Genomic DNA, 22,052 nt, shown 5'->3' with positions numbered 1-22,052 from the left:
GCTTTCAAAACACTTTCTAGTCTTGTATTAGATCTCCATGAGACCTCACTTGACTGTAAGAAATATATTTCAGATCTGCATAAATACTGTATTGAGATTATATTTGTCTGTGTTTTAATAAAAGTGGGGATAAACCAAGAACTAATGTTACAGGGATGATCCACAGTTACTGTTGTACTTAGGGTTAACCTTGAGCACAAATAACATAAGAGGCTGCTTAGAGTCCCATGGTAGAAAAAACCTCCACAGATTCAGCAATGCATGAGTCATTCTAATTTTCTGTCTCCAGCAGATGGACAGGAAGGGAAGACAATACATGGCCAGATTCTTCTCCCATAGCCCCTACAATTTGGGGCCCCATAAACTGTAAGGATGGCCCGGGTGTTAGTTTAAAAAAATTCCTCTCAGTTAGATCATTCTTTCACTTTCAGTATCTAAAGTTCAATCTTGTAAAACTGAAGTCCGTAAGAGTTTTTCCATTGATGTGAATGGGCACAGACTGTGGCTGTTAGTAATGCAGATTACATACTTCCCTGCTGAAGCCCAAATATAGGACATAGAGTTGGGCAAAATCCCAACATGAGGGTCAAGGTAAAGCATTAGTGCAAGGTGCTGAAGTTCAAGCAATGTTGGAATCTTTTGATCTAATATTCACAAACCCAGTTTGATGATTCAGCATTTTTGAAATAGTTATTTGCAATAATAAAAGTAAAATATCATGGAACTGGTGTAAGATTGAATCACATTTCAGCATAACTCAGGGGGAGAGTTGAAAAACCTAGTAGATTAAATGGGCATAGATATTTATATTTATAAGGACAGTGTAGAAACAAATCCATATGACAGGTTTACTTTATAACTGGAAAACATAGCTACTGCTCTTTCCTTTAATATGGAACCTTGTAAAGATTTCCAGTCTGTTAACAAGATGGTCCTATATTATTTACTTTTATTTTCCTACCTTGGAGATTATTTATTTTTTCAACGCATCATTTGTAGGAGCCTCTAGACATCAGAAATTCAATAGCTATACTAACTGAGTATTGTTTTTCATGATGTCTGAATGATTTCTTTCTGCAGTGGAGAAGAATTAGAATATAACCTGAAAGACCTTAGGCCAGCAACAGATTATCATGTCAGGTGAGTTGTTATGAATCTGAAAATCTCTTAAATATAATCTGTTCAATTATATCTAAAAAGGAAAATGGAGGCTTTTGTCTTCTGCATGATATCGCTCAAGAATTTCACAGTACTTTTTCAATAGCCCTTAAGTATTCAGTAGTATCTTTCCATCTCTCAGGCTGTAAATTGAGAGATTTTCAAACAGTGCATTTTCTATCATAGTGCTGTCATCACTAAACTAAAAGAAAAGGATGTATAGCTATATCAACTGGCTAGAGAGTATATCACAGACCTTAAAGTGCCTATGTATGTAAGTATATCTCAGGCTTGCCAAAGTGTTTGACTAAAGCTATTGGCATCTGTCCAGCATGCATCATGTTTCTTTGTTAGCAAAATAAAACCAAAGTGTTCCCAGGTTTTTTTTTTATAAGTAGTACTGGCTGCCCAGTAGATTACATCCATTACTCTACCCTACCCTTAATTAATTTTGACTTTTACTGGTCTTTAAAAAAAATGGATTTGACCATTTTTCCAGCATCTGGATATTTTAGGTCAACTCTGATTGTGAGCTGCCTAGATTTTACCTTTACACTGAAAATCATATTTTGAAAAATATGTTCTAGTATTGCACATATTGGCTATGCAAAAACTTGGCTGTGAAAAAGAAAGTTTGTGCTAAAGGTCTGTGTGAATATGGGGAAATTATGAGCACAAAAATATTGGTGCACAGAATTGTACTGAAATTGTAGAATTTAAGCTGAGACCCCATGATAAATGACCCTTCAGTTGCAAACTATGTTGAAGCTGTTTATTCATATTGCCAGATCAGCTTTTCTGCAGAATTAGGCTTGTCTGTAATGGAAGGTTCTGTATGCAAAATGATGGAAGGGTATATTCTTCATACATTACCTGTTATCAGTATTCAAACAATAAAGATAATGTCAGAATTAATCTGTATATTTTATAAAGCTGACTTGATACTTTATAAGGCTTTACTCAGCAGCATGTTTATATGCCTCTCTAAAACTGACAAATTAACACCAAACAGAAGGCATTCAGTTTTTCTCTTAGTGTTTCTCTTAGATTATAGAGCTACATGTTTTTTGCAGTTATTTTTCATTATTAACACATTTCAGCTTCTCACACTGATATTTTAACACCAGCTCTTACTACATGTGTTTTTAGGGCTTTCTTTAAGACTTTACTTATGAACCCAGGCCTCAAAGTCACATCCTGTTCATTTATGTTCAATATCCTTAACAAAATTTCCTTTCACTCCTTCTGTCTATTGTTTCCTTCTGTTCTCTAGACAAAGGCAAAGTCTGGCACCCTTTTTCCCATCAATTTTGCTATTCTGTGTAATGACTTAACCTAATAAACAGAAGATTGCTTCTGAATTTAAACAATTAAACATATGTCAATCTGCTGGTGTTGGAACTTTTTAAAAACAAATACATGACTGAGTTCCAGGAATATCTTAAAATTATTTTTCAAGTGGAAGAGCAAGAGGGTAAATAACTCTTTCCAAATCTATGGAACGAGCCTGCTTTTGGGGCACAAAAAAGAATCCTAGCCATAGCAGCTCGCAGGTAATTGGGTACCCAGGACTGTGAGTTACTTTATTACTTTGTCTCTAGCAAGAGGAAGTCTTAGCCCATGGTGACTGGGTGTTAGCTCCCAAACACTACTAGCCTGTCACCCCTGCCTTCGTCTTGCAGGTTAACAAGAGATGCATCCCCAGTCCTCGAGTCCCTTTGAAGCATTCCTCTGTGATATCCAGTCCCTGACACTGGCCACTCACAGAAATATCAGATCCTTGCTCCCAAAGGAGCAGAGTACCCCAGTTTTTTACATTAAACCACAACTCCCTGCTCTGAATTCAGGCACCTGAACCTGGGTCTCCCATATCCCAGGTGAGTGCTCTAACCCTTCCCGCACCAGGCTGCTGGATATTCTGAACAGGTCTCTCGCTGTCTTTTTAATCAAAAATTTGAAAGGTCTCCATTTCATTCTAATGCAGAATGAAAACAAATGTGAAAACCTTAAAATGTTTCACAAAACAGAATTCTTGTTTTTGGGCCAACTCTAGTAAATGTATAAAGTCCATAAATAAACTTGCGTGACCAGCACTTAGTATGGAGATCATCCTAGGTCTCAGTGACCTTGGCAGCATTTGTAAGGGTTTACGTTTTCCCACACTGTTCTTGAAAAAAAATTCGGATGTATTAGGCACAAAAAAGCTTCAGGATCTTACACACATAGCTTCACTATGAACCTACATCCTACTCTGGTTCAAGGAGTATATATTTACTGCCACCATTTCAAACACAAACTCCCTCATCGTTTGATGAGATTCCATGTGTCCATCATATAGTACTTATCGGTGATAGAGAAGTGTGAACCTTTTAAAGACACTCGTGTCTTTTTAAAGTGAATTCTACCTTACAACTCCAGAAACATAGGTCACTTGGAATTTAGAGCCACTTCCCCAACGCTAGTTTAACTTTTAAGGGTTGAGAAGGTTTTCCTCATGTCTTTCTCTGATCTTGCAAATCTAACAATAGACACTATGGAGGCAGTAGCCTTTCAGGCATGAAAGCGCCAAGGAGTAAGGTCAGTCTACACTGGGAACTTACATCGACGTAGCTACATCTCTCAGGGCCATGAATAATCCACATTTCTGAGAAACGTACCTGTGCCGACCTAACCCCCGCTGTAGACCGCTCTAGGTCAACAGAAGAATTCTTCCACTGACTTAGCTTCCTCCCCTCAGGGAGGTGGATTACCTACGCTAATGAGAGAACCCCTCTTGTCAGCATAGGTTGTGTCTACACTAAAGCACTACAGTGCTGCAGCTATGCTATTGTAGCGGTTTGAATAAAGACATGCCCTGAGTATATCCAAAGAGCAACTTCTACCTGGGAGCAACCGCAATGCGGATAGAATCATAGAATCATAGAGTTGGAAGGGACCTCAGGAGGTCATCTAGTCCAACCCCCTGCTCAAAGCAGGACTAACTTCAGTTATATCATCCCAGCCAGGGCTTTGTCAACCCTCAGCTTAAAAACCTCTAAGGATGGAGATTCCACCACCTCCTTAAGTAACCCATTCCAGTGCTTCACCACCCTCCTAGTGAAAAACTTTTTCCTAATGTCCAACCTAGACCTCCCGCCCTGCAACTTGAGACTGTTGCTCCTTGTTCTGTCATCTGCCACCACCGAGAACAGCCTAGTCCCATCCTCTCTGGAACCCCCTTTCAGGTAGTTAAAGGCCACTATCAAATCACCCCTCATTCTTCTCTTTTGCAGACTAAACAAGCCCAGTTCCCTCAGTCTCTCCTCATAAGTCCTGTGCTCCAGCCCCCTAATCATTTTGGTTGCCCTCCGCTGGACTCTCTCTAACTTGTCCACATCCTTTTTGCAGTGGGGGGCCCAAAACTGGACACAATATTCTAAATGCGGCCTCACCAATGCCGAATAGAGGGGAATAATCACTTCCCGTGACCTGCTGGCAATGCCCCTCCTAATGCAGCCCAATATGCTATTAGCCTTCTTGACAACCAGGGCACACTGCTGACTCATATCCAGCTTTTTATCCACTGTTACCCCCAGGTCCTTTTCTGCAGAGCTGCTGCCCAGCTCGTCGGTCCCCAGTCTATAGCTGTGAATGGGATTCTTCCTTCCTAAGTGGAGGACTCTGCACTTTTCTTTGTTGAACCTCATTAGATTTCTTTTGGCCCAATCCTCCAGTTTGTTTAGGTCACTCTGTATCCTATCCCTACCTTGCAGGGTATCTACCACTCCCCCCAGCTTAGTGTCGTCCGCAAACTTGCTGAGGGTGCAATCTACCCCATCCTCCAGATCATTAATAAAGATGTTGAACAAAACCGGCCCCAGGACCGACCCCTGGGGAACTCCGCTTGTGACCGGTTGCCAGCTAGACATGGAGCCATTGATCACTACTCGTTGAGCCCTATGCTCTTGCTGTCTTGGCCAGAAAGAGGCTCCCTTTGGACTTTCCTAGTTCAAACTATTGCCTACAGCTGCTGTTCGTGTTGTTTTGACTCTGGATTGCAGTGATGCACAGGGGACAAACACAATGAATCCAGCCACCAGGTGGTGAATCTATTAATTAATTACATTTGTTCTCACTCCTAGCTGCTAATTGGAAGATACTGTGGGCAATTCTACAAAGCATTTCTCGTGAATGTATGCAGCTTTTGCTCCTCTCCAGAAGTTGAATACTACATATGTTGGTGGCCATTGTACACAAAGTACTCTTACCTACTCAAAACAAATTTTTATATTCCACTTTCAAATACACAATGGCTAAAGCCAATCCAGAAGTCACTCTCTGAATGCAGTGTGAAAGTTTTCTGAGCAAAAAGCTGTGCAGAGCTATTTTGCTCTGCTGTATGGAAGATCTCCAAGGGAAAATAAAATGGTTACGTTTAAATGAAAAATAAAAAGTCTGACAAGTCTTCAACCTGTTGAGTGCTTGGGGAGGTATGCAAACCTGTAGCATTTGGTTCTGCAAAGTAGTCCTTCATTTCGGTCCACAAGGGATTGTCTTAGAACCAGCCCTTTCAGATTGGCTGAGAGGTTTTTTTTTTCAACAACTGCATGAATCCAAAGAACTATCCCACCTCATGTATCCATCCAGCCACTTCTAGTGACTGTCTTCGTCTGAGACCTGGTGTTGAAAAGTTTAAGCTAGCAGTGCTTTATCTTGTTTTTGGAGTTACAAGTAGATCCTGGCTTTACTGAGGTATGCCCCAATCACATCTGTTTGTGGGCACATACGTACACACGCTGTCTACAGAAACTAGGAAACCTCTAGTGCTCTGCACTGAACCTGTGAGGAAAGTAATGCCTGATAAAGTCTAGCAAAATAGATAGGGAAACTTCAGAAGACTCCTAAACACCTGCAGTAAGAGAGAAAAGGTTATCTAGTCTCATTTTTATAGAGGGTCAGGTTACACTCTGGTCCCTCTAGAAGACTCTTGGGATTGGGATGGGCAGTGATTCTGCCTGGTGGATCCACAAAAGTAAAAGATGAAGTGAGCAGTCACCTGTGACACTCTCGAAGGTCCTGGAGAAATGGGAGAGTTACTAGCACACAGTTCACTTCTTTCTACCTGAAGAAGAGAGACAAGTCGGGGGTTAGGGAAGCCTCTGGGTTGGTGTTGAAGAGGAAGCAGTGCCAACTCTGACTAGAGAAGTGTCTGGGCTAATGATCATAAAAACATAGGACTGGAAGAGGCCTCAGTAGGTCATTTAATCCAGTCCCCTGCACTCAGGACAGTACAAAATAATAACTAGACTATTCCTGACAGGTGTTTGTCTAACCTGTTCTTAATAACATCCGATAATGGAGATTTCACAGCATCCCTAGGCAATTTATCCTAATGTCCAACCTAAACCACCCTTGCTGCAATTTAAGCCCATTGCCTCTTGTTCTATATTCAGAGGTTAAGGAGAACAGTTTTTTCTCCCTCCTCTTTGTAACAACCTTTTATGTACTTGAAACCTCCCACCCCCAGTCTTCTCTTCTCCAGACTAAACAACCCAATTTTGTCGAACTTCCCACATAGGTCAAGTTTTCTAGATCTTTAATCTTTTTGTTGCTCTTCTCTGGACGCTCTCCAGTTTGCCCACATCTTTCCTGAAATGTGGCACCCTGAACTGGACGCTCTACTGCATCTGAAGCCTTATCAGCACAGAGTGAAGTGGAACAATTACTTCTTGTGTCTTGCCTACAATACTTCTGCTAATACATCCCAGAATAATGTTTGCCTTTTTTGCAACAGTGTTACACTGTTGACTCATATTTAGCTTGTGAACCGCTATGACCCCCGGATTCCTTTCTGCGGTACTCCTTCCTAGGCAGTCATTTCCCATTTTGTATGTCTGCAATTGACTGTTCCTTCCTAAGTGGAGTACTTTGCACTTGCCCTTATTAAATTTCATCCTATTTACTTCAGGCCATTTCTCCAGTTTGTCTAGATCATTTTGAATGTCAGTCCTATCCTCCAGAGCATTTGCAACCCCTCCCAGCTTGGTATAGTCTGCAAACTTTATAATGATGAAGATTTTGAATAGAACCGGACCCAGGACCTATCCCTGTGGGACATCACTCAGTATGCCCTTCCAGCTTGACTGTGAACCACTGATAACTACTCTTTGGGAATGGTTTTCCAACCAGTTATACACCCAGCTAATAGTAGGACAATCTAGGCTGCATTTCCCTACTTTTTTTTTTTTTAGGAGGTTATGTGAGACAGTATCAAAAGCTCTACTACAATCAAGATATACCACATCTACTGCTTTCTCCCTATCCACAAGGCTTTTTACCCTGCCATAGAAAGTTATTAGGTTGTTGTGACACACAAATCCATGTTAACTGTTACTTATCACCTTATTATTGTCGAGGCTTTCGCAAACTGATTGCTTGATTATTTGCTCCATTATCTTTCCAGGTACTGAAGTTAAGCTGGTGTTCAACTGTAGCTTGTTTGAAGGAAATGTGTTTGACCACTGTGAAAACTTCCTTCTCCCAAGTACACAAAACACAGCAAACCTTGAACCCAAGCTCTGTTCATGATAATCCAGGCTCCACAAACTCTACTGACAACAGCTATACGAGGCAAACTGCGCATTTATATGGATACCACATTTAAATTAACACTGCTGAATGAGAATTGAATCTAGTTCAGCAGTGAATAGGTTAAAAAAGTTCACCCCCTTGTTTCTGAGCAGTCCCTTGCTGTATCCTCAAAAAGATTCTAGCACAGTGGGCCAAACATCAGTAGTAGTCAAGAAAAATGGTGGTGGAGGTTTCCACCACTGGAATCCACCACTGGAAGGAAATGATTAGTTAGTGGAAGAAGTTAGACAAGTGCCATAATACATATCTTCTGCTGTGAATTAGTTTGAACATTCATATGGAATAAAATATTGAAGGGAGAGTGGTTAGGATGTGAAAAACATGTAATCATGAGAGTATGGCATTATGAATGCTTTGCTAGTGAAGTGCTGCGGTTGAGAAAATGCAAAGCTCCTTTTTTAATTGTAAGCAAATTCATATGTGTTCATTTTCAGGGTATATGCAGTGTACAATTCAGTAAAGGGATCCTGTTCAGAGCCAATAAGCTTCACCACTCACAGCTGTGCTCCAGAATGTCCTTTCCCACCCAAACCCTCACACAGGACCAAAAGTTCACTAACCTTACAATGGAAGGTAAGTAACGTGAAGTATCTGAAACCTAGAAAAACAAAGTGAAATACAGTTATGTATAATCAGAGTAACCATTTACAATTATTTAGTGCTGTTATATCATTGGTTTCCACTGGGGGAACTATGATGTGTTTTTAAATATTTTGTTGCATTTTTGTAGGTATCCAAAATAATAATAAAAAAGTACATATACTGTACTGGGGAACTGCATGTATTAGATACTTGGAAATAAGATTTGAAACCTTTTAAAAGTTCTAAATCCAAAGTTTGTGGACTAGTTACAGGATTTTGTTACCATCTGATGACTGTTTGATGACCTATCATTAGGGTTGGCAACGTTCAATTTTTTATTTTATTTTTTTAGAATTTTGATGGCTAATATCAATGTTTATTTTTAAGCAATTTTTTTTATTTTTATTGATTTAAATTTTCACAGTTGCAGGAAATTGGGGGGGGGGGGGGGGGTCAGACAATAATTATTTAATGACAGTAGATATTGAGATTCTAAAAATGAAAACTTTATAATTATTAAAATAGAAATTGTCAACATCACATCAAAATATACAAAGTAAATATCCTTAAATGAAACTCTGATCAGTTCTCAAGCAGCATTTTTCTTACTTTGCTGATCTGTACATTTTGATTATTATCCATAAAATATTTTTGTCTGTGTGTATACTGTGAAATTGATATTTACCAACATTTACTGATAAAAATCTAATCCTTCCAAGCCTATGCATAATTTTGCCAATTTCATTTCGCTTCCTGGTAGATAAGTGGCATTATTGGGCACTCTCTTGGCATTCTCAATGATTAAATAGAATGTAGTGGCTGGACAGCCCTCAAACCCCTAGATCTGGTCCCCCCAGGTAAGGCATAATGGCCAGACAACGTGGTAGCTTGCATTGACACTGCACATGCCGTAGTTTTGTTTTTGTTTTATTTTTTAAGACGTCAGATATGCGGTCTCTCAATGTAGTACCTTTCATGAGCACCAAAATGACTTACTTTTGAAAGTATGTATTTAATTCCTTTCATCCTCTTCTTATTACCTACTAAAATGTTTGCCAAATTGTACACAAAACAAGAGCTCTGGTTTCATTTTTAAATGTAGCCGTTTGGCTCTGGGAAGGAAATGTGTTTGTAAACTTCTTTCCAAGATTTCATTTTTGTTTGTTTATTTTGTTTATAGGCACCCATTGATAACGGTTCAAAAATCACCAGCTACCTACTAGAGTGGGATGAGGTAAGTGGTAACTAGTTACAGAAACGTAAAAAAATGAAATTATTTATTAAATAACATTCTGATTTGACAGATGTGTTTTGTAAAGAAAAAGAATCAGACACTGGAGAACCAAACTATAGGAAAATGAAATCCTGATGGCATTCGATAGAGAGGAAAGATGGGGAAATTGGTTTTCCATTTGTGGGTATTTTGCACCTTCTAGGTTCATTTATTTCCTGATCAGGTGTTTAGTGCAATGAGTTTATTAATGAGCATCACTATTTATTTATGTATAATGCAGTAGTGTTACAAACCCCAGTCATGGACCAGGACCCCGCTGTGGTAGGCAGTGTTCAGACACAGAACAAAAACACAGTATCTGCCCCAAAGAGCTTGGAATCTGATCCTTCAGTCCTTTCTTATAGGTCTGCAAATTAATAGTATCATTTATGTAGTGGTAACCATGTGTTGGTTGCTTTACAAATACTATATAAACAAGATGAGGTCTATGCCCCAGGAGCTTACATTCTAAGTAAACAATATATCCATGGGGGGAAGGGGAAGGAGTGAAAAAAGCAGGTGATGGAGCAACATTGTTTTCTTATTTTCTTCCATTATGCAAATAGTATTTTGGCACCACTTTTCAGAGGAGCGGTCTAGGGAATATAATCTTCATGGAAGATGTGTATGTTGAAATGAGCTTTTACGGACGTGAGGACAGAATCATAGCTGGATCAGGGAGGGGCTTCCAGGCTTGGAGCCAGCATGAAATAAGGTCCAAAGCAGAAATGGGAGGTCAGGAAGGGGATATTTAGTTATACTGTCTGAAAAACATCTACTGGCCATATATAAGGATATTATTTTGTGTGCAGTCTTCAACTGCTGTGCTACTGACATATTCCCAGATCATTATACTACGTCTGACATCTGGAAGCACACACTGTGCAAACATTCATTCTATGCAATATCACAGCAAGTGTGCCCTGCGTGATGAGAAACCCACTGAACTAAACAAATTAAACAATAGCTGCAGGATGGCTCATTGCCCGCAGTGCACAATGGCAGGAAAGGTTATCGGCCACAACAACAACAACAAAAGCAAGGTGGAGAAGACTGAAGAGAGGGGAAAAAAATCCTTCCATTTATTATTCTCATTTATTACTTGTTCGGCACCATATGTATGCATGGTGCTTCCCACACAGAAATTCATGCACAGTAACCCAAGGAAGGCAGAGTAGAAAATGAAAATAAGAAGAAAACCGAAAACAAACAAGGAGAACCAACAAGAACTAGACTAGGATAATCGGAGACATAAATCCTGAAGGACATCACATCTTCTGCAACAGGATCCAGACACTGCCATCTTTTCTCATGCAAAACTCCTCTGAATTTCAGTGGGAGCATATCAGCAAACAAGGGTGAGGTTAAAATATGGGATATTTCTAAAATGCAAAAAAACTCGAGAGAGAGAGAATGGAAACTGATAGCATACTGTTAATAGAATGTGAATACCTGGTAAGAGCGTAAATTTGAATCTTAGAGCCTGATCCAGAGCCCACAGAAGTCAATGGAAACATTCTCATTTGTTACAGAGCCCTTACATAGTAACATAGAAAGGGGTCTAACCAAGAGCAATAATAATAATAATACTTTGCATTCACATAGCATTTTTATCTTTAAAAAGGAGTATAATACTACTACTTGTGTTCTGCAGATGTCAGGGAAGGTACAGAGAGTCTTAAGTAACTTGCTCCAGGCAACACAGTGTTTCAGAGGCATCCTGGCTCCCAGACCTTTGATCTAGTTACTAGATTACCTTTCTTCCCCGGTAACAACGCAGAAGTTGAATGCATGAGTGGACCCTCAACCAGTGAAGATGAGAGAATAATGGACACAATAAATTAATTTGGCATGCGTCATAATGGTTTGACATGAGTCTGAGTGGATTAAAATCTAGAGCCGCTGGAAGCGGTGGGGAGCAAACAAGACGGCTGTTGCAGTAGTCTAGTGTGCGATAGATTGAAGTATTTTGAGGGGAAAAACAATATTATCAGACAGAAATGGACTGCTGAATTGATATGTCAATTGAAAGTAGATTATGATCCAAAAGGATTCTTAAAATACAGGAGATGATGTGCGTAGGACAGTTGTCTCAGTAGGATCTTGTTTTTCCATCTGAAAGAAATGTATTCCGGAAGGCACTGGCTCCTTCATTTGTCGTTTCATCAGTTCTGATATTTCTGTATACTTACATACATAATTCACTACAAAAGTTATGGCATCCAAGTACATAGCACAGTGCACGCTCGGTATTCTATACCCTCTCACATAGTTATGCCAAATGCATGTAAGTGAAAGCACAGACTCTCTGTTAACAATGCTGTACTGTATCTCAGTGAAATCAAGACATAAATACATAGGGGAAGAGGAGAACACTTGCCAGGCAACAGCAAAGGCTTAGCCAGGACTCGGCTGGAGCAACATTCATTAGCTGCAGGGCACTGAATAAAATATAAACACAGGGAAATCATTGATCAGAAGGAAATTAAATTTTGTCTGCAAAGCAGAAGGAGCTTTGCATGAGCGGAGAATGAGAAATCTATCAAATAAATACAGTTAGAAAGCCACCCTGAGAATGGTAATCTGCCTTTAAAAAATTACCCCCCTTTATAATGAGGGATAGCATGAGGGTTCCCCGTGATTCCCGTGACAAGCCCTCAGAACATGGGAACTACAACACAAATTATGGGACCTACCCCTGGAAGAATATAGCCTCACACTACAGAAACAAAATTGGCATTGAGCAAAAGAGAGAACCAGAGAGCAATAAAACTGATCCAGGGAAGGCACAGGGCCAAAAGTCATGCAAACTGGCACATTCCCCCTGGAAAAAGAACACGACCGCCATAGAACCAGCTCTGAACAAAGCATGCAATCTATTCACACTAGCGTTGGTTTTTTTAGCAGCCTATTAACACTTCATAGCAACAACCAGTAACAGGTGCTATCACTCTCTGTACTATGTTTCCAATCTTGGGGTGTGTTTAATGTTAACTCTGTATGAAGCAATACCTTAGCCTGTAAAACAGTATCTCCAGTTAGGTTGCAAGCATTTAAAATGCTTCCAGGAATGCAGATAGCACCATTTTCAAATGTAAAAATAAACTTGCTGCAGAGTCCAGTCAGGGGACGAGGCAGTACCCTAAAATGCAGCAAAAGGACTGCACTTTAAATCCATTGATGGCCACAGTCACTTGAAACTTCCAGGCTCGTGTTTGTTTAAAGATTTCAGCTGGTCATTAGCACTTCATCAGGACATAGCCCATACCGTGCATTCTGCAGGACTACAGAAGGGCCCTTGTGAGGGGTGTACATACCACATTCCCAAGGCTGTCCAGAAGTGACTCAAGTAGCTATGAAAAGCACATTCAGTCAGATTTTCTTGTCTTCCAGAAAGAACTGATCATTACATCTACTATGTTATCATTGTATTTTCTCAGTTGGACAGAGAATAAATGTGGCAGTTACTATCCAGAAGGCCCAGTCATGCTGCCTAATGCTTCACTTAAGTGGGTGATTTGGGACTAGGATCCAGCTTGGATTCTGAACAATTTTTATCTATACCAGGCACATGATGGTGGTACCTGAGGGCCTGTGTAAGAGCTATAGAGATAATATTCTCTTCTTAAAATGTTTCCTCTCAAGGGATACAGTTTTTATTAGACACAGAGACTTGAATTGACCTAGAGGTGTGTTGTGTTTTATTATCTGGTTACCTGCATCTTCTTGTGGGGATTTCCAAACTCCTCACTAACCCCTTGGGATCATCAGTTTTAGATCACAGCACAAATAAACTGGCATTTGTTTCTTTAGTGGAATTACAGGTAATGCTTTCTTGTTGGAAAGATGGTGTGGCTCACTGAGTTGTAGACAGTTGTCAGATACCTACGTCAAGGGTTGTCCCATCCTATTCACATAGCATGAATGTTATTACTTTCCTTAATATTTCTATATGCCAATTTTATCTTACCTTCTCTTTCTTTCCCCAAATTCCTGAGCTGCAGGGTCTGCTATCAATATGGCAAGAAAAGCTGAATGCTATGTACATCAACACAATCCCCACAGCAATCCATACCAGGAATTGTGTTATTCTTTTTTCCTATTTGGATTAGGCTGGCTTTAATGTTTGTTGGTTTGCTTGTTTGTTTAGTAGAAAATTGTAAAGAATAGCAAACATTAGAGTGGCACCTTTAGTTTCTTTTTCATACTGAGCTCCTAGATGTGTAAAGGTTCTCTCTTCGAGTGATTGCTCATATCCATTCCATTATAGGTGTGTGCGCGCCCTGTGCACAGATTCCTGGAACTTTTTTCCCCTTAGCAAGCCGCGTAGGGTCAGCTCAGGCGCCCCTTGGAGTACCACGCTCATGCCGCGGTACATAGGGCACCGCCGACCCCACGGGCCCCCAGTTCCTTCTTTCCATCCGTTGACGGTTGCTGGAACGTTTGCCTCTTGCCTAGCAAGTAGCATCCCCTTTCTTCTGATTGCTGTTGTTACAGACTGTTTACCGTTTTAGACTGTTAAGTAGTTAGTGATTAAGTTAGATAGATAGATAGATAGATAGGAAACCCTCAGGGGTTTTTCTACAGGTTGGGCCATGCCTGGCTCAACAGGCTTCAAAGCCTCCAGAGAGCTTCTGAACTTGAGTTGGGCACCCTGTGATATGGTGTCAGCAATTGTAAACATGGCAGTGAGGCAGCTAAAAAACACTAGCCATTAATGAAAACTCCTCTTTGTGGCTCAGATTTGCCCTTATCTCCTTTTTGAGCAGACACTGACTAAACCTATGGTAAGTGATGACTGGGCTGAGATTAAAAATGCAAGCGACAAGCTGGGTGAAGTAATATCTTTTATTGGACCAACTTCTGTTGGTGAAAGGGACAAGCTTTTGAGCTCCACAGGTAATAATGCAAGGCAGACGAAGGTTAGTCAGCAGCACTAACCCTACACTTATAAGATTTCTTCTTTGTTCTGGTCCTAATGGAGATAAGATGAAAGTGATTCAGGGCCTCATCCATTGATGAACCTCCCATTAGCTTCACTGTAGTAGGCCCTCGAGTGGCTAATCAGACATGAAATTGCGTATGATGAGTCTGTGATTACAAGTAGCAATAAATCATTTTTTCCGTACAAGAGCATATCCCCAGGGAGTTCTTAGGGGTTGGGGTGAGCAAGTAGGCAGTCTGATGGTTTCACAGCATGCTTTTGACTCCTCTGGGGAAGGGATAGGAGTCTTTGGGGGCCAAAGACAAGCATCTACATCTCGTGTGCTGTTTCTTCGTGGACTGTAAAGCACAAGGAGCTTCAGTTCTGTACACATACATATTGCATTTTAACTTGAGTAATAGTTACACATATATACATAGTGTTTCTCAGTCTAGGACTAGTGATTGAGAGGTAATACTTTGGTTTTATATATACTTAATGTGTGTGTGTATTGTGTGTGTGTGGTATAATGTTGGGCTATATTCTCGTCTGGTGTAAACTGGTTTAGTTCTGCTGAAGGTAGCGGAGCTGCACAGATTTATACCCGCTGAGAATCTGGCCTATATATTTGAATGTGTCAGAATTATGGTGGGCTATCATTAAGTTCCACTTTCCAGAGCAGGCTCATAACTGGGAGCTGTCTTCCAAGAGGATGGCGGCAGGTCTGTTCGGGGACTCTGATATTAGTGTTAGACTTGCACAAAGAGAAGGATCTTGTATCATCTTGTTGTTACAGTTTATTGTTTATATTCCAGTAGTACCCAGAGACTCCAGTTGGGATTGGAGCCCTGTTGTGCTAGCAGCTGTACAAACATACTCTCTCTCTTTACTGAAGCTACAGTGTATCCAGTGGCTCAGCCTATCTCTATGATGTTTCTGCTGCATGGATTCTCTCAGAATAGAAGCTCTGAGATCTCACAACCATTGTGTCACCACACGTTGTAATGAGGATTCTTAAAGCGGAGGCAAAGGGATTCCTGCTCTTTTCTTTTCTTTTCTTTTCTTTTTTTAAGTCCTTTCCAATATAGATGCAGTAGCAGACAAAATCTTTTAATTTCCTTTTGGAATCAATTCAACTGGTTAAAGTTACTCTCTATTATAATTTATTTTGCAACTTCTACCAGACTTGTAGAGCTGTGTTGTTCCCGTTTCATGGAACAGACCCTAACTCTCTGCAGCAGAGATGTGCCATTGGGAAGATCGGGAGTAGAATTGGGCCTCCTGGAATTTAGGACAGGAGAAAGAAGGTGTAGTGAACAGGTCACAGTCCATGTCTTTCCTCCGTCTGAAGCTATGTATCTGTGTGTTGGAAGCAATTTATGGAACTTTCTTTGTATGATTAAAACTTGGAAGCTGAATATTTGAAGGATAAGAGGGGGATTCTGGGAGGATTGTAAGACTCCTGGGCAGCAGCCAGTGCCAGCTTGTCTGTTGTTCCTTTCCAAAATTATGCCAGCATTAAAGCTTTCGTAAATCTTAAAAAAGGACTCTTTCCAGGCTGTTAATGCCAGGATAATTAGAAATATCAGCCAGCCTCTCCAGTTGGTGCCAATAGTGTCTGAAATACCAGCCAGTCTGAGTAATTGGAAATACCAGTGAGCCCAGTCTAGGTCAGGATAATGTGCAGTACCAGCTCTGGCAGCAAATATATACATTAACATATTTATGTTGTTATAAAGTTGAATTATTGTCATTTATATTGGGGGGAGGGATTATGGGGAGATGTAAGGGGGAGGTTGGGAACAGATTGCAGTTGCAAAGATTTGACCAAACTTTATGAAAGTGACATTTGCATGATATAATGTGCTGGAATTCTTTGGAGATGGTCATTTGTTTTTAATACCAAAATTAGCTTTTATGCTGCTGGTATCAGAACCTCCCATGACTGTCATTTTCAGCCAGGACTCCCCTTTCAATATGCCTTAATCAACCACCTGCTCATCGTTTGCTCACTGCCATCCACAAGAGGCTTTTTTGGTGAGAGGAGCAAAATACAGAATTTTCATTCAGGTCTGCATTTGCCTGCCAAACAAATAGTCATTGTGAACCAATAATCAAAGAAAAATGATCAAATAAACTATGGATGACATTTAAACAAAAAAGAAGAGGAACAGAAACCACTGTGGCAAACACATCAAACGTACTAGAGTCAGGAAAGTTTTAAATGGTTGTACAAAAAAACATCATTAAAAGTGTCTGAGACTGCAGAAGAGTGTTCCTGAAAAAGAGGAAAGATCTTCTCTTAATAACCCTGTACTTGTTAACTTGCACATCATTAATACAGTGGGTGTGGTGAATAGATTTTGTATAACCTGGATAGTAAGACATGCTGCCCCTGACCTGCGAAGTGTGCCCTACCGTTCTTTCTCTTAGAGTTTTTCTATCCAATAACGGTTTGTCAAAGAATTTAATATGTCATAAACTACTTCTAACTTATAAGTATCTTTTAAATAAGAGTCAGTTTAGATAAGTCACAAATCCTAAAGCATTTTTTCCTTGATATAGTTGAGCTGTGTAGCAGCTGGGAAATGTCTAAATAGATTGTGCACTAAATTGAGTTCTTGAGCAAAGGGAGAATGGTACTGTATGAATAAAAGTAAGATATGGCAGTTTGTCAATGTGTTGAATATCCCTCATGTGACTCCAAATTCTGTGCATCACAGGAGGTCTGCATGATTGTTGTTAACTTTTGAACGCACACTTTGTAGATGTGCTATACTCTCCTTGTGGCATTCTCAGGAACTTGTTGCAGTTCAGAGTTGTGACATAGGTCCTTTCATGTGCTTCTGTCACTAACAAAATTGGGCCTGATTCTTCAGTGCACTGCACTGTGTAGTCATTCACATATGTGCAGGGTGAGTGCAAAGTGCTACCAGATCAAAATAGAAGTGTTTGACTCCCACATTGTGCGGGAGCAAGGAGTAGAGAATTGGGCCCTCTCTCTTTGCTATGGAAATGCAATCAGCTAGATTTGACACCAAAGCATATAAAAGATTCTCCTGGAAATCTTTGTGATTATGCCAATTTGGGGTCTGCAAACATCTTTCTGGGAATAAATTGGTTGCATTTAACGTATTGTACAAGGTTAATATGCGCAGACATTTAATTTCTTTCAGGTGACTATTTAAATAGTCCTTGCAGCATCAATGTCAATTACACTACACTAGTTTGGTCCAACAGTTACAGAAGCTGTTACCAGTTTGTAGAATCTTTGGGAAGGATGACTCTGATGCTAACAAAAATTACATGTCCCTCTGCCTCCGGGGGAAGATCCTAGCCCTTCATCCACAACTGCAGAGGCCTCCAGACTCAGTTATTAGATGGAATTTCATTGTGTGGGGGAGGGAACGCAATTTGGGGAACTCTATGCAAGGGGTCTGCACCAGAGACATAAGCCCCACTAATATCCTGATTTGAGCACCCGCACCCTGCATGGGGTACACTCCAAGGATTTAATTTGAGGCCAGGGAAGGAGTGGGGGAAGAGACAGCAGCCATTCACACCTTCTACTGCTTTGGCTTGCTGGGGGAGGATTCCATGGAAAGCCCATGCACCAAATTCATCTATTCAGGCTTGGTGCCTGGGAAAGAAATTTCTTTTCTGGTCCTTTCAGTCTCTTCTGCTTTTTTCTCCATGTTGCAGTCTGAAGGAAAAGAGAATCAAATTCTCCCCCGTGCAGATGGGCAGCACAAGATTTATTCACCACTTTGGTGTCATTGAAACCTTCAAAGTAGAATTAAGTGGTGACTAATGGTGCAACTTGCCTGGCACTTGGAGGGAGGAGCACAGGTTAAAGGAGGGAAGAGTTTTGAGGAAGCACCAAGAGGTCAAAGGTTTGCAGATAGTTTGTATGCTTGGTGCAGTTGCAGTATCTCTGTAAATAGCTCTCTTTACTAAAGAGCCAGTTTAATTTTAGCCTCTCATGTTATTACCCAGCATGCAGTACATGAAACACACAGGTCTTGTACTGACTCTCTGCACATTGTGAATTTTACCCAGACAGAGGACAAATTAAAAAGGCCCAGAGAAGAGTGACAATAAAAATTAGCTGTATAATGGGGCTTCTCTCTTCGAGTGATTGCTCATATCCATTCCAATATAGGTTTGATGGCGCTGGCCTCTTCTCAGATAAAACACATGAGAAGCTCCATGCCCTGAAGGACGCGCGAGCCACCCTAAGGTCCCTAGGGCTTTACACCCCGCAGGCCGCAAGACGCCAATCTCAGCCTCAGGCCCAGAGGCAGCCGCCGCCTCCACCCAGGCCGGCTCCCAGACTCGCTCAATCCAGGAGGGGTCGGGATCGTTACCGGACAGAGGACAAATTAAAAAGGCCCAGAGAAGAGTGACAATAATAATTAGCTGTATAATGGGGCTTTCATATTTGTAGAGGTTGCAGAGACTAGGCTTATGTTTGCTCATAGGTCAGTTTTAGGGCAATAACATGACTGTTTTTTCCCTGGGAAAAGGAACTCTGCTCTCTTGAGTCCTTTTGCTTCAAAACATTATTCTTGGTGAATTTTACACTAATGTTTTGTAGATTGAAGAACTAAAAGCCCTCTGAAAACTACTTCACTACAGACTAGTTACATTACTTGGGGCAATTTCTCTTCCAGGTCCACTTTAAGCATTCAGAATCCAGAAGATTTCCAAGGAGATTGTTATCAGATATGCAAACCAAGTTGTTTGCAGTAGGAAAGCCCAGAATATCAAGAAATTATATTTGTGCAAAGCTGAGCCCAGTTCTTTCAATTGAATTAAATATTTAAGAGTACGAATGGCTTGAAAAATACTAATTTTTAAAAGGGGGCGGGGCTTCTGGAAACCATAGGCTCAATCCTAGTTGCACTGAGTTTACTCTTGATGCAGCTGACGGACGACCTTGGGGGAAAGGTGTCTCTTACACACCTTTGCTGCTCCCTCAAGCTTGGGTTGGTCAGTGCCTGAAATGACTCCCAGCGTTATTTAGAGCAGCTTCAATGATGCTCTAAGTTATGCCTCCAGCAACTATGCACTGCAACAGCTGAATATCTTACTGGAGCATCATGCTGTCTGCCCTGTGTCACCTCTCTCATCCCTAATAAACACCCTTCCTACCCTTGACATGCCACTTATTCTAAAGGGAGGTGGGTGGCTGGCACAATGCTGGCTATAATAGTTTTGCGCTAGCCAAAGGTGGTTCTATGCTGGGTGAAGCCTTAGCTGCCCGTTCAGGGCAGTATTAAAGAGTACTTTGTGCTGCTGAGCCAAAGGTTGGATCCTTGCTGTCCTGTGTGCAATGTTGTTGTGTGTTACACCTTCTAGACCGTGGGGAGTGAGAGCCCTCTTGTGAAGAAAAATTAGGAGCTAGAGAGGGGATTAAAATTGCAGTTCAGCTCAGAAGGTAGCATCTACAAGGACTGGTTGCTGCAGGCTCTGTGTAGTTCTTTAGCCAGGCTGAGAGGTAGCACTGACTTGTGGGAAAATCTGACCTTTAATTGAGTTTGTAGTCATACAGATTTTGATTCATAACTAGAATAAATTGCAGAGTTATTGAATTAGGTGGGTTTGTTATAAGTGATGCTACAGAACTGGAAGAACTGTGTCATGAGAGTAAGATTGCAGCACTATAAAGTTCTCATAAAGTTATAGTTCTTATAAAATTGTAAAGTTCTTACAGCACTTATAAAGTTTGTGGACGATACCAAGCTGGGAGGGTTGCAAGTGCTTTGATGGGTAAAATTAAAATTCAAAATGAACTGGACAAACTAGAGAAATGGTCTGAAGTAAATAGGATGAAATTTAATAAGGACAAATGCAAAGTACTCCACTTAGAAAGGAACAATCAGTTGTACACATACAAAATGGGAAATGACTCCCTAGGAAGGAGGACTGTAGAAAGGGATCTAGGGTTCATAGCGGCTTACAAGCTAAATATGAGTCACCAGTATAACACCAATGCAAAAAAAGCAAACCTCATTCTGGGGTGTATTTGCAGGAATGTTGTAAGCAAGACAGAAGAAGTAATCCTTCCGCTCTACTCCTCACTGATTAGGCCTCAACTGGAGTATTGTGTCCAGTTCTGGGTGCCACATTTCAGGAGGTGAGGATGAATTGGAGAAAGTCCAGAGAAGAATAACAAAAATGATTAAAGGTCTAGAAAACATGACCTGTGAAGGAAGTTTGAAAAAAATTGGGTTGTTTAGTCTGGAAAAGAGAAGACTGAGTGGGGGACATGCTAACAGATTTCAAGTACATAAAAGATTGTTACAAGGAGGAGGAAGAAAAATTGTTCTCCTTAAACTCTGAGGATAGAACAAGAGGCAATGGGTTTAAATTGCAGTAAGGGCGGTTTATGTTGGACATTGGGAAAAACTTCCTAACTGTCAAGGCAGTTAAGCACTGGAATAAATTGCCTAGGGAGGTTGTGAAATCTCCGTCGTTGAGGATTTTTAAGAGCAGGTTGGACAGACACCTGTCAGAGATGGTCTAGATAATGCTTGGTCCTGCCTTGATTGCAGAGGACTGGACTGGAAAACCTCTCAAGGTCCCTTTCAGTCCTACGATTCTGACTCTGGGCAGTCTGATTACAGATTGAATATGACACATACTAGAAATGTATTTAAAATGAAGCTGCCGTGGCTTAAATTGTTTAGACTCCTTTAATATTGCTGGTGCTAGTTTGTGTAAAACTGCTTAACCCTAATTTCAATAATTGGTCATTTTAATAACTAAGAAAGTAAGCAATAAAATGGTCAATAAGAAATGTCTGTATTTGTTTAATTAGATCTGTTAATAGAAGAAACAATTATGGATCATTTTCTTTCTAGGGAAAGAGAAACAATGGTTTCAGAGAATGTTACGTTGGGAGCCAAAAGCATTGCAAATTGACTAAGCTTTGTCCGGCTATGGGCTACACCTTCAGATTAGCAGCACAGAATGACATAGGCACTAGGTAAGTCATTTCTTGTCAATGAAATCTCTGCCATGGCAAAAGGCATTCAAAAGACTTAACTCTAAATGACCGTATCGGTATCAAGAGGCTTGTATTTCCCCCTTTGGGCTCTCTATTAAATGGCTAAAGTTTTATTGATCTGCAAATAGTGCTCTTAGAATAGATCCCCAAGAGCTTTCACTCATCTCACAGGGAAGTGACTTGAAGTTTTCAGAGAATGATTAAATGGATCCAAAAGGATGGACCCCTTTAGAGGTGTTAAATGATGTTTTGTGGCCTGTTTCTAATACAAAAAGAACGCATGTGTTATTTAAAATTCCCACTAGGGATCTCAGGGAACCAAAAAAAAAAAAGCATGAGGTAGTTAAGAGTTACAGATTTTGAAATGAATTCTACTTCTTTTTTTAAGTGATGTTCCTTTGTCTTCTTTCAGCACTACTGAAAAGTTTGTTCTCACTTCCTCCTTTGGCAAGCCTTAGTTGTCTTAGCCACTA

The 22,052-nt window shown here is 40.5% G+C and overlaps 1 protein-coding gene across 4 annotated transcripts in view; it reads left to right on the top strand.

Moving 5' to 3' along the window:
* Positions 1–22,052, top strand: part of FNDC3B (fibronectin type III domain containing 3B) — a 322,142-nt gene that overhangs the window by 218,774 nt on the left and 81,316 nt on the right. For all 4 annotated transcript variants that reach the window (XM_067536459.1, XM_067536462.1, XM_067536460.1 and 1 more), the window contains exons 9-12: positions 1,081–1,140; positions 8,223–8,361; positions 9,551–9,604; positions 21,434–21,558. In XM_067536459.1, the coding sequence (XP_067392560.1) occupies positions 1,081–1,140; positions 8,223–8,361; positions 9,551–9,604; positions 21,434–21,558 (378 nt within the window). The remainder of the gene's footprint in view (positions 1–1,080; positions 1,141–8,222; positions 8,362–9,550; positions 9,605–21,433; positions 21,559–22,052) is intronic.

The sequence above is a fragment of the Emydura macquarii genome, unplaced genomic scaffold (assembly GCF_026122565.2).
Source record: "Emydura macquarii macquarii isolate MOO-44397 ecotype Brisbane River unplaced genomic scaffold, CSIRO-AGI_Emac_v2 contig_3603, whole genome shotgun sequence".
In the NCBI taxonomy this organism is placed as follows: domain Eukaryota; kingdom Metazoa; phylum Chordata; order Testudines; family Chelidae; genus Emydura; species Emydura macquarii.
Note: the sequence above shows the minus strand (reverse complement) of the source record. Positions and strands in the feature narration are given on the sequence as shown.